A 13,427-nucleotide genomic window follows, 5' to 3' on the forward strand; every position below is an offset into this window, starting at 1 on the left:
TCTGTTTACCAGTCAACTGTACAGCTTTTAATAATTGATGACCTGAGGTGCCCTCCCTCCCTCAGGTATTTCTTTCTATTGACTTCACTTCCTCTCATGTTAATAAGGTGCATTTAGCATTTTCCTCCCAAGAAAGGGAACCTCCAAAATCAAAACCAGCTTTGCCTGTGAAGGACGGGCAGTCTTCGAATGTTGATTTATGTGACCATATTGTTCAAATGAATCTTGTTCGCTAATGTGGTGCTAACATATTTTCTGGACCTGCTTTCTGGCAAGATCAGGCACAAAGGCCTGCTGTGTGTAAAATCGTCACCTGGCTAAAAACAAGAGATTTATGAATGTTGCCGAGTGGATCGCAGTCTTCTGTGAGGCAAAGCCACTGGGATTTACACACAGAACAGCTAAATGCTGCCATTCTTCCTCCTGGCATCACACAACAAATCTGCCTTTTTGAAGCCAGTCATCCTATTCTGAGCTTTGTCCAGCCTTCATTTGCCTCTTAACAATCTTCCACATACTAGTCGACCCAAGTAAAAATTTTGGAGCCGGGTTATAACTGGCGTTTGTATGTAAACATTCTCCGTGACATATCCCCTCCGCATTCCATAATCGTGTCCAGTAGTAGAATAATTCCCAGGATCACCTTTTGGATCATTTTAGAATTCTAAAAATTGGAGATTGGTTCCCTAGCTGTCCATTTTCCAAAGAAATTGAGTGGTGCTTCCTCTCTTAGATTTTTTTTCCCTCGATCCTTGTTTTAGCTAAGTTGCTACCCCCATATCTCCTTGAAGGGAACAAGTGATTATAAATATTTAGGATATACGAGACCAAGTGGACCCGTTGGGTCCAAATCTCCCCTGCGGGCCTCTCCTGGGCGGGCGAGGGGAGACGGCAGGAGAGAGGGTGCCACTCACCTCGGCCCTGTGCTGCCAGCGCTGCAGCCAGAGCGTGGCGTGGACCCAAAACCTCTCCTGCATTGGTCTAGCCCCCACCCCCCCTCCCCCATCCCGTTCAGAGCCGTTGGATTCTGCACACGTATTGTAAGTTGAAATGCATTTAAAACGAGCGATCACGTGTCCGGGAGCGAGCGGCGGCTCACTACGGATCCGTGCCGTTTGCACCATCGCAAAGGCGAGCTATCGCAAGTCAAACCATCGTAACCCACCTCCCCCCTCTCGTGCGACACGTAAGTATTAGTGAACGGGACCCAACTGCGCAGGCGTGGATATGTAGAACTGCGCATCCATCATTGCCCGTCACTCGGGCGGGTCCCATTGTGACATCGTACGCGAGTGACTGCCAAAGGGAGAGAAAAGTGATTTAAAAAAACTTTTAAGAGGTGATTTTGAAAGATTAAAAAGTGAGGGTTTTTAAAAAATATAACATTTATTCCAACCCCTGGACAATGGTGAGTAAGGTGGGCCTAAAATTGTTGCGCTATCATGTACAGTTTTGGCTGTGTCCAGGCACAAATATATTAATATATACACAAACAAACAGAGTTTTAGTAATATTTAGATGCCTAATTGCAAATTGGACAAAGTAGAACTCCAGATTATTCTAGAATATTTCAGCATTAGTGTTCCATTTACAGTTATAGATTTGTGCAACACAGAAACAAGCTCTTCGACACACCTTATTCATGATACCTTACTCATCCCATTTGTCTGCATTAAACCCGTGAGCTTTCATTCCTTTCCTATCCCACTTCCATGTCCAAAGGCTGTAATTGTATCTACCTCCCACTTCTCAGTTTTGGCAATACGGTGTGGAAACACCCTTCGGCCCACTGAGCCGATGTTGACCAGCGATCGATCACCCAAGGGCAATCCTCTGGTATCTCGATTTTTATATATGTATATAATAAGAGTGCCAGCACCATTCCTTCCATAAGTAGCAACACTGACAAAAGTGCCTCAGTCCCAACCTGACAGCACCTACTGATTTACAAGTCCAACCTGACACATGCTGTCCTGATCCAAATTCTGCTTCTGAGTAGTACAATGTAGAGCGGTGCTATTTTGCAGCAGGAAACCTGACTACTTAGTAACTTTGAATCCATACTTTATGGTATTACTGTAACAAGTGTTTATGATCCATTGTAAACTTGTTTTTGATACTGTTTCGCCAGTTATCCACCATACACTTTTTTTAAAAAGCAGTTCAGACAGAATGTTGCATATCTGACCTGTGTGTCCAGCCTGTAACAATTAAGGGGTTAAGATGACATCCTAAATAGTGATTGAATCTCAAGTGGCTTTTAAGTGTTGTCTAAGCAGCCTGATTCTGTCACAGTTCGTGACTGGAGTGTTTTGTGCAATCAAATGACTGGGGCATTACCACACTTGTAATTCCTGCACTTGAAAGTACACTGTACGTGGTCTTCTGAAAATTCTCCGATCCAAATTGAGTTGTGTTCCAATGGAAGTCCTCAGGTAAATTCCAACCAAGTTCACATGGAAAATGATTGAAGAGAGGCCATGAATGTTTATTTAAATAATTATGTTTCCTTGCATAAAAAAGGGTGTTTATTTTGGTTCATATTTATTTGACCTTCAGTTGGGGCTTTTTTTAATGTGGTTACTTAATAGTTAACATTGTCATGGAATTATTTGAGATATTACAGTTCTATGACTATTTGAACTTTCAACATTTGCTAATTTAATAGGTTTTCAGCTTGGAGAGCCAAAGTATTATTTTTCTTTGTGTATTGTTGTTCTAAAACTAACCCTACAAAAAAATTCCCATGTCGAAATTTGACACGAAGGACTAATTAAAGGTTTTGCATCTATACAGGGCCTCAATTCCTTCCAATTTCTCAACGTTTGAATGCACTTTCGTCAGACAGAGCTTGTATTTGTTAAGTGTAATTCTTGACTTGCATAGTCAGAATTGTTCGAGAGTCAGAACTGTACAACATGGAAACTGGCCCTTCAGCCCACTTTGTCTATGCTGACCAAATTGACATCTTGGGCTATTCCAACTTGCTTGCAATTGGACCATAGGCTCTAATCACCTTCCTAGTTATATATATCTGTCCAAATGTCTCTAAAAAATCACAATTGTATCAACTTCAGTAGCATCCGCTGGCACCTAATTCCAAACGCGGACTATCGTCTGAGTGAAAAAGTTCCCCTCGAGGTCCCTCTTAAATCTCTCCCCTTTCAACTCAAGCCTATGCCCTCTAGTTTTAGAATCCCCTACCTAGGAAAAAGATTTGAGTGTTCACTCACTCCATGCCAGTTGTGAGCTTTTAAGGCCACTACTCAGTCTAGTAAAATGGTTCCGTTTATCCGACCTCTCCCTGTAACTTAAGTCCGCAAGCCCAGGCAACAACATACATTTTAATAGGGACGAGCAGCAAGAGACTTGCATGGGTCAGAATTCACAGGCGTCTAAGAGTTGAGAGTTGAATATCAGTCAGGGAAATTGGAAATCTCTTCAGGGCACCTGAAAGGGCAGAGAGGCAGAATATTTCATCTGCAAGACTGTATCTCTGACATTCCGGCATTCCCACTAATGCACCAAGGTGCCAGCCTGGATTATGAACCTTGAAATGGGCTTCTCAACCCTCTCTCTGCAGTCTGAAGCAAGACTGTTATCCTTACTCCAAGACTGACACTGCTGTTCAAATGACTCCACATTTTCACTGATATCTTGCAATAAAGTAGATGTTGCCTATTCAAACACTAACAACAGTCTACTCTTTTTCATCTTTCCAGGAAGCTGAGCAAGCTATTCAGTGCTTGAATGGGAAACTTGCTCTCTCGAAGAAACTGGTGGTGCGTTGGGCACACGCACAAATAAAGGTGATTACTGACACTGAACCTTTCTCGGGTTACTGGAAAAATAAAACTTGTTACTGTTTTGTGATTTAGAAACGTGTCTCTTGGTTTAACCTTATAACATCTGATTATTGCATTAACCCTTGCCCTTTTTACTTTATCTCAGTACACGTAACAATAATAAACCAATACCAGTAACATAATATAGTCATAGAACAATACAGCAAAGGAACAGGCCCTTCAGCCCACAATGTCCAAGCCAAACATGATTTCAAGTTAAATTAATCTCCTCTACATGTGATCCATATCTCTCTTTTCTCCCTGCATATCTATATGCATATCTAAAACCCTCTTGAATGCTGCTATCATATGTGCATCCACCTCTGGCAGCATGTTCCAGGTCCCCACCTCTATAAGGAAAAACTTGCCCCACACATCTTCTTTAAACTTTTCCACTCTCACCTTAAAGCTTGGTCTTTGACATTTCGACCCTTGGATAAAGGTTCTGACTGTCTACCCCGTCTATGCTTATCATAATTTTATTTACTTCTATCAGGTCTCCCCTCGACCTCTGACGCTTTAGAGAAAACAATCCAAGTTGGTTGACCCTCTCCTGATAGATAATACACTCTAATCCAGCCAGCGTTCTGGTAAGGAGTGCCCTGCTGAAGGAACAGAAGCTCCAGAATGTTAACATATGCTGCAACTTGTATCTTTAATCAATCCAGATCTTTTATCTTATCCACAAAATGCTGGAGTAACTCAGCAGATGAGGTTGCCACTCTGGGATCCTTCTTCGGACTGATCACATATCCAGAGATGCTACCTGATCCGCTAAGTTACTCCAGCATTTTGTGTCTATGGTATAAACCAACATCTTCAGTTCTTTTTTAAATACAGAAATTTCTCCTGCATATTTCAAGTTTTGATTGGAAACATACATGGAGGAGGTTCAATTATTGAAACTACAGCAGAAGGTGCGAGTGCAGAAGCTAATTCTGATGGATTTTTGTTAACTATACTTAACTTACAATGAGTGTAATGAGAGGATTGGGTTACAGAACAGTCACGGCACTGAATAGCGGAGCAGTCGTGAGCTGTAGAACAGCTTCATGGTTCCTATGTCCCAATAAGCAATTTTTGATAGTCAACCCAAAATATGGGGATGATTCACTCTGAAACAACAGCCTGATGTCTTATTGGGATTGTTTTACACTTACAACATATTCAACAATTACAACAATTAATTGGTTCTGCTTGATTGAATCAGAATAGCTCGGAGATTATGTTGGTATCCATAGCCGTTAGTGTGGGAATGGTCCAGTCTTTCACAACATGCCATCGGTCAGAGAATAGCAGAGTGCCTCATTGACTATTGTGTAGCTGCCTAGATTGTACTCAAGTAGGTTTGCCTAGAACACAGTGCAATTGATTTTCAAATTAAACCAGTTAAGGTGAGAACATGGGGCAATGTCTCAGTGAAACCTAGATGGTGTTTATTTGAGGGGTGGGGGCGTGATGATGAATTGGAAAGCTCTCGGCTGAAATCATTGATAAGTTCTGGTTCTTTAGAGGTTAACAATGGATTGAAATGGAGAAAGCAAACCTTCAGCTCCGATTCTGTTCGATTTGACACCATCTAAAGATTGGTTTTGTCACGTTGAATGTTGTTGACTGCAGTGGTCGGGCAGGCTGATTAATTTAATGAAACTATGTTCATTTCTGTTTGAGTGCTGTCGTACATAATGGAGATTGTTGCATCGCACTCTAGTTGTGACCTTTAGCTGGGCTGTAGTTGTGTGAATCCAGGCTACTTTCAGGCAAGCTGCATGGTTGAGGAGCAGCTAACAGCTGCAGTGCATTTCACAGGTTCTGCCTGGAAATAAGTTTGAATTGCAGCCAAATAAAACACTTGTTAAGGATGTAGGAGGCCCAACAACTCAAAGCCGGGACCCCCACTTTCATGTCCTGACTGGGGTAAGCTAACCATTAAATTGTGAAACTCACAGCTTTCATCCAAGCTTCCCAGCATTTGGGTACCTTTGCATAAGCATCAAGATGTGCATTTTGGTTGACGCAGTGTTGGCTTTATTGGCATGAAGCACCGGAGACCCAGGTTTGATCCTGACCTTGGGTGCTGTCGATGTGAAGTTTGCATGTTCTTCCTGCGACCGAGTGGGTTTCCTCCAGGTGCTCCAGTTTCCTCCAACATTCCCTTAGCCCTAAGAGCTAAATCTAACTCTCTCTTGAACAACACCCATATAATTTATATAACTGCATATCGAAAGCACCTCTACTATCCAATGCTGTGCATCTATCACCAAGAACGACAAATGTATTTCCGAGGCGGGTTGATTCCGAGAGATTCAGCAATAAGATTCTGATGAACTGAATAGTTACATGTCGTTTGAAGAGTAGCATCTCCAAGAAAGTCCCTAGTAAACCATATTGTCAACAATTCATCTTTATTTTCTGAAAGTGTTCGAAATAGAAATATTCATGTAATCTTGTAGATTTGAGGTATCTGCATGATCATCTGAAGCAAGCCAAATGCATGCATGCCTTACCATCAGTTTTTGTGAAGAAACTGTTTGAGAATCGTGGTGGTGAAGAAGGCATTTGGCACACTTGCCCTCACCGGTCAAAGGATTGAGAACAGGAAAAGACAAAGTGCTGTGCATCTCAGCGAGTCTGCAGCATCTCTGGAGGACATGGATAGGGGATGTTCCCTCCTGAAACGTCGCCGGTCCATGTTCTCCAGAGATGCTGCCTGACCCGCTGAGTTACTCCAGCATTTTGACGGGGTTTTTTTTAACCAGCAGCAGTTCCTTCCGTCTCTATTGAGTACAGGAGTTGGAATGGAATGTTATAGCTGTGCAAGATGTTGGTCCAGCTAGCCGCATTGGAGTGCAGTCTGGCCTCTGTAATTGGAAGGACGTAATAAAACTGGCAAGGGTGCAGAAAAGATTTGCAAGGATGTTATGTGGCTTTGGTGGGCTTGGGTTGTAAGGGGAGGCTGGATACGTTGGGTGTTTCTTCCCAGCAACTTAGGAGGCTCTGAGATGACATTGGAGTGGTTTCCAAATGCATGAGGGGCATGGATGATGTGAATTGCCGCAGTGTTTTCCTCAGGGTAGAGGAATCTAAAACCAGAGGGCAAACTGTAAGGTGGGGGGGGGGGAGGTTTAAAAGAAACCTAAGCGGCACTGGATAGTACATGTAATGGATCAAACTCTGGAGGAAGTGGCTTAAGGCGGGTACAATGTACACCCTGTAAAAGATATCTAGACAAGTACACGGAGAGGAAAGGAATGGACGGATGTGTGCCAGGTGCAAATAAGTGGGACTAGCTTGTTGAGCTGTTGGTCGGCATGGACAAGTTGAGCTGACGGGTCTCTTTCCCTGCGGTGCAGCTTTACAACATGGTGGATGGTACGTTCAATGTTAGGACGCACTACTCGAATCGCACTGTCGTTTGAATTTTCTTCAAGAACACAAAGGGCCTTGTTCGCTGCTTCAGCGCCACTTGTTTGCCAGTCTTATTCATTGCCTTGGGGTTCTCATGTTGGCCATACGCAAATGTCGATATTTTTCACCACTGTGGCGCTGGTATAAATACTGCTAAGGCGTTAACCACTTTGCCACAGTATAATGTATTTGTTGCATGCTCCACATTCAAATATAATAGAATATTATTTTGTCCATTGCACATACGGAAGGTTTGGCTAAGCAATAGTTAATCGTCTGTGTTTCTTCTACTTGTTTTTTTTAAATGCAGAGATACGATCAGTACAAAAATGATAAGATTCTCCCAATAAGTCTGGAGCCATCTTCAAGCACTGAACCGGTCCAATCCAACTTAAGGTAACAGAGATTTCATTAATTTCCTGCACTGGAAGGTCACTCTTCAAGCCTCATTAATGTGAAAACCAGGGTGCCACTTCAGGGCAGTGATGTGGTGCCTTGGACGAGATGAGTCTCGCTCTGCTCCAGGTTGGTGAATGATCCCATGATCCTAGTCACTGAGGGAGATTCAAAATGCCAAAAGGCCATTACTTGCCCCTCCCAAAGCCATTTGTCCCATTGCTGACTGAAGACCTTGCTGTGCTCAGTAGCTGCTCCAGCGACCCACATTACAAGTGACGGCATTCCCGTCGTACAGAATTGGCCAGGGTACACAACGGAATGTCGAGGAAGTGGAAAATCCTGTTTAAAAATTTATTTGTAAAAATTCTTTGTGTGTTTATATTGTTATTTAGATCTCCGCTTGGGGCTGAACAGGGTCCCCGTGTTGACACTGGAGCTCGGTTCCACAAGTGGAGCAGCTGGTAGAGCTGCTACCTCACAGCACCAAGAGACCTAGGTTCTCCTGACCTTGGGTGCTGTCCCTGTGACCTCGTGAGTTTCCTCCGGGTGCTCCGGTGTCCTCCCACATCCCAAAGATATGTGTGTTTGTAGGTGAATTGATCGCTGTAAATTGCCCCCAGTATGTCGGGAGTGGATGAGAAAGTGGGATAACCTAGAACTTGTGTGAACGGGTGACCGATAGTCGGAAGATAGGCACAAAATGTTGGAGTTATTCAGCAGGTCAGGCAGCATCTCTGGTGAAAAGGAATAGGTGACGTTTTGGGTCGGAGCCCTTCTTCAGAGTGTTCACATTGTTCTAACTGATAGTCAGTGTGGGCTGCAGGGCCTGTCTCCATGCTGTTCCTCTAAACCAAACTCCAGTCTGAAGAAGAAAACGTCCCATTCCTTTTCTCCAGAGATGCTGCCTGTCGCCAGCATTTTGTTACTCCAGCTTTTTGTGTCTTTCTAAAGTTGTTGGTTTACTTGCAGATAAGGTGTTATTTAAAATATTAACTCAACTATATGGAAACGGGCCCCTTGGCCCACGCAGGCCAGCCGATGATAGAACCATCTCATGCCTCTGGTACCCTCTCTGTCAGCAAAGCCCCGGGATGGTGCGACGAGCTTGACCCTGTTTGTCCCAGCAAAGCGGTCAAAAAGCAATGGGCATAGATATGCAAGGATTGATAAAAGGATGATAGGGGAGGTGAAGAATCCGAGTGTTCCCTTAAATGTATTTTGAGTCTGGAACATGTACTGGAAAACGTGGTGGGGCAGAAACTCTCTTCAGGTTTAAGCTGTCAGGTCTTCAGTTGAAGACCTATGCCTGCTGGGCATAGAACAGTACAGCACAGGAACAGGCACTTCATCCCATAATGTCTGTGCTACAAAAGATGCCAAGAGCACTTTTTCACTTTATCTCAGTACTTGTGATGGGTTTTACCAGTAACATAACATAGAACATTGAGCAGCACAATGCAGGAACAGGCCCTTCAGCCCAACCTATCCATGCCGAACGTGATGCCAACTTAAACTGATCTCAGGCTACACGTGGATCCTATCCCTTCATTCCTACACATCAATGTGCCTATCAAAAAGCCTCTGAAATGCAACTATCGTATTTGCCTCCACCACCACACATTCCAGTACCCACCACCCTCTTTTTTTAAACCTTGGCCTGTATATCTTCCTGCAATAGACATAAAAAGCTGGAGTAACTCAATAGTCAATAGTCAATTTATTTATCACATACACATAAATGTGCAGTGAAATGAAAAATTACCCGCAGTTCAACAATAAGACCAGTAAAAATAAGCAATAAAAATATGCAATAACACATACAATCATAAACCAACACCAAACAAAAGAAACATCCATCACAGTGAGTCTCCTCCAGTCACCTCCTCACTGTGATGGAAGGCCAGAATGTCTTTTTCTCTTGCCACGTCGGGGCGGTCGGGGCTCCCGACTTTGAAGCGCCGCGCCAGGCGGTGAAAGGTCCGCGGCTGGCCAACCCAAGCCCCGCGTTTCGGGGCGGGCGAAGACGCTGCCGCGGGACAGGCAGCATCTCTGGAGAGAAGGAATGGGTGACGTTTTGGGTTGAGACCCTTCCTCAGACTGCAGATATCTTGCAATTTCGCCTCTTTCAGCGTTCAGCTCTGCCCTCGAGTCTTTGACATTTCTGACTGTCACCCCTTTCTATACCTGTAATAATGTTCTATTGTTCTGTCAGGTAAATAAAATGCGATTGGGAGAGATAAGACACTGCTACCTCTTGTGTTGTGATTTTTCTTTCGGTATGGTCCAGTTCTTTTGGAATTATGTGGAGTTACCAGCCTGACTGGCAAAAGGTGCTGGGGTTGAAAGAAGGAGTCTGTGCAGTAAATTTAAGTTGGCCATCGTAGCTCCACACAGTGAGCATATTTGTCTGATTTTGGTGTCCATGTAAAGAGATCACTTCTAAATTTGTTACCAATGGGTTGATCATTTCTGTAGTGGTACTGATTGAATGAATGATACTTTATTATCACATGTAACATGTCACAGTGGGGTTCTTTTGTTTTGCCACGCCACGTCCCTCTGTTACTGGTGGCTCCCCATGCCGGGTCCCTATATGTTCTCGACGGCTTGTCCAACGTCTGGAACGCACGCGGCTCATACTCAATGAAAGTGTGCTCCACAACATTGAGAATGCACGGGTATCATTGGAGGTTGCTCACTTGTTAGTACTACTGTATCATCCTTGTTATGTCTAATGCATGCTATTTCAAGATCTGAAACAATTGCAAAAAAAATCTTATCCGATAGTGGCTCAAAGCGAATTCTAGATGTTCTACTCTAATCTATCCCTTCCTAGCAGAATGGTTATTCCATTGTTTAGTATTGAATGAGAACTTCAAACGTTTTAGGAAAGCTTTCATTTTGGTCATTTTACATGAGACATATGCATTTTACTCAATTCTGCCTGTCAATGTTCTGCACTACTAAGTTATCAGGCAGCTTGTTGAATTAGAGAGTGGCTTTGCTACCGACCTTTCAAAGCCAGGGGGTATAATGCAGATTGTGCTGCTTTAATCTTGTTCTAATAGCCTCTTCTTTTTATTTGTAGCATTAGCGCAAAAATAAAAGCAATTGAAACCAAGCTTAAAATGATGGCTGAAAACCCAGATGTGGAATTCAAAGGAGCCCAAACTTACTCGTACAACAAGCCCTCAGAGAAAGTGTTGGGTAACAAGTCACGGACAGCTCCCTATTCCAAGTTTGTTCGTAAATCCAAGCGGTGACTGAGATGGATGACTTCAACTGTTGGATCTTCCTCATCAGACTTTTTAAAGGCAATGATGGTACCGTAAAAGACACCAATCCCTGGACTGTGACTTGAGATATAATTTATTTTTCTAAGAAAACAATTTTATCTTGTTTGTCTTTATAGCACATGGTTGACAATATTCCACCTTGGTTATTAAGAATTCCATTTTAACTTCGGGTTTGTTAGCCGTCAACCTGGGTGTCTATTTTGGCCATGCCGTTTCTGATTTTGGCTCATGTCATTTAACAGCCTCCAGGTATGGGGATGTTACGAAGTTTATCTAATAGGATGCATCCATAATTTTGCCGTTTTTTAAAAATTTAAGCGGAGTTGCAAGTTTTCCACAAAAGGCCTTCAACCGTACAGAGATATCTTTGCCTTTCCATGTAGTTGTGAATTTAGAATCGCAACAGATGTGGGTCTGGCAGTAACGAATATCATGGAATTGATTTATTTCTTAGTTTGATTGTGCTTAAACTAATTGCAAAATGGTGTGATGCGGTAAAATAGATCAAGCTGTGTGTTTCTTCCCATGACACAGCAAATATGACCTGGGCATCATGTTCGGCACAAACATTGTGGGCCGATGGGCCTGTTCCTGTGTGTGATGTTCTCCATAACACATATGAAAATGCTGCTTGGCTTGTACATCAGCTGAGCGCCGGCGTACGTTTAGCTGGTGCCATGTGGCTAAAGAAGTACTTTCCTTTAACAAAATGCACGTTGGTGACAATCCAGATGGGTTGAAAAATAGCAAAGTTTCTTTCTTTGAATTCCCACCGACTAGCTGTGTTTTCAGGAAGTTTAGAGTCCACAATGCTGTGTGATTGGTAATGGATCTCTTTATTCCTTGAATCTGCATCTTTTTTTTTCCTTTCACATGTCTTGAAACCCACAAATGCATTGAGATTGGCAGGTATATTTTTTTTTAAAACAGCAAAATAAATTGTACTCCAGATAAGTACACATTTTTATAATTGTTGGCCCTGGAGTCAGTGACTTTGGTGGGGTCTCTAATCTTGCGGTGAAAACCTGACTAGTACTTTGAGTTTAGTCATTGGCGATGGTGCTACACTGCATTGCTTTCAGCATGTTAAGGATAAGCCTTGCCACTAATCAGATGTGGTTTCCCCCTTCCACGCAAGGGGGGGGACACAAAGCAGTTTAAACTGTTGGTAACAGAATATTTAGCATACAGTAACATGAGCATAGACCAGTCATGTATAGTAATGTGCGAACGTGAATTCGTAAATATTTACAAAAATTGATACCGTCACTCTAAACAGCCTCCGAGTTAAATCGCTTCATGTTTCGAGGGCTGAGGTACTGCTTTTACGATGTAGAGGGCCAGATGTCGTGAGCACGACGAACAGCTTTTTGAAGACAGAGTCTTCCATATGTTGACCAAGCCACTAATTCAGTCTCAGGAACCGGCCGATCCTTTTGATTTAGCACAAACCACACAGAGAGGTAAGATTACTTCCTTTTCTTCCCAGCCCCCCACCAAATACTTTGGCAACTCAGACCCAAAGTAACTGTAATTTCCCATTGCAATTGGTTAAACCCGAAGAATCCACACCTCTAGATTTTTACTTTTGTACGTTATGGTGAACAAATCATGATTTCAATTGGAGACCATATTTTATGACTAAATCCCTTTTTAAAAACTTGGTCCATCCGAATAATGGTGAATTGTTAATATCATTTCTTCTGTGAAGTTTATTTATATCTTGCTGTTGTCCATACACGACTGCCTAATTGTCAAAATTAGAGAATGGACAAAAATGTATTGGTTGCTTTATGTACATTTTACGACTGGTAAAACACGTTTCTCTTTCTGTACTGCCCATTTTACCTTTTCAAAACTTTAAAAAAATAAATGTATATAAAGTAGTCTGACTATACTCGTGTGATTGAACTGATTCATACCAAATGCAGCAACAAAATCAATTCTAATTTCCGGCTGAGATATTTTACATGGCAAATGACAGCAAAATAATTGTGTAATTAATGAACGATGACATCATAATGGCATCATTAGTGACACATTTGCATTTCAGAGAGTAAAAATGAAAGAAATAATGGAGCTAAATTTCACCAGCTCTGTCTACATTCTCGTGAATATGTTTAGTTTAGAGATAAAGCAGGGAACAGGCCCTTAAGCCCATCGAGTCCATTCCAACTACCAGCCACCCAGTCACACCAGTTTTACGTTATGCCACTGTCATATTCTCTTGACCACTAGGGAAAATTTACAGAGGCCAATTAACCTAGAAATCCATTGATTATATAACTGCCTGCTAGTTTATCTTGCCAGAAATGAATTAATGCATTGCTACATTCAAATCAGCAAACACATCTGGCTTCATTCTAGGGATCACAAGTTTTCATACAGAATTTATACAGTGTGAACCACAACCTTGGGTCTTTCCAAGGAACCTCAGTCAATGAAGGCCTTTGGAATGTAGTTAATTGATAGTAATATC

The 13,427-nt window shown here is 42.5% G+C and overlaps 1 protein-coding gene across 1 annotated transcript in view; it reads left to right on the forward strand.

Moving 5' to 3' along the window:
• The window catches only part of rbm18 (RNA binding motif protein 18), a 28,888-nt gene extending 16,053 nt beyond the window's left edge, over nt 1-12,835 (forward strand). The window contains exons 4-6 of the mRNA XM_078425992.1: nt 3,723-3,809; nt 7,564-7,649; nt 10,741-12,835. Of these exons, the coding sequence (XP_078282118.1) occupies nt 3,723-3,809; nt 7,564-7,649; nt 10,741-10,915 (348 nt within the window). The 3' untranslated portion in view covers nt 10,916-12,835. The remainder of the gene's footprint in view (nt 1-3,722; nt 3,810-7,563; nt 7,650-10,740) is intronic.
• The last annotated feature ends 592 nt before the right edge of the window (nt 12,836-13,427 follow it).

The sequence above is a fragment of the Rhinoraja longicauda genome, chromosome 31 (genome assembly GCF_053455715.1).
Source record: "Rhinoraja longicauda isolate Sanriku21f chromosome 31, sRhiLon1.1, whole genome shotgun sequence".
In the NCBI taxonomy this organism is placed as follows: domain Eukaryota; kingdom Metazoa; phylum Chordata; class Chondrichthyes; order Rajiformes; family Arhynchobatidae; genus Rhinoraja; species Rhinoraja longicauda.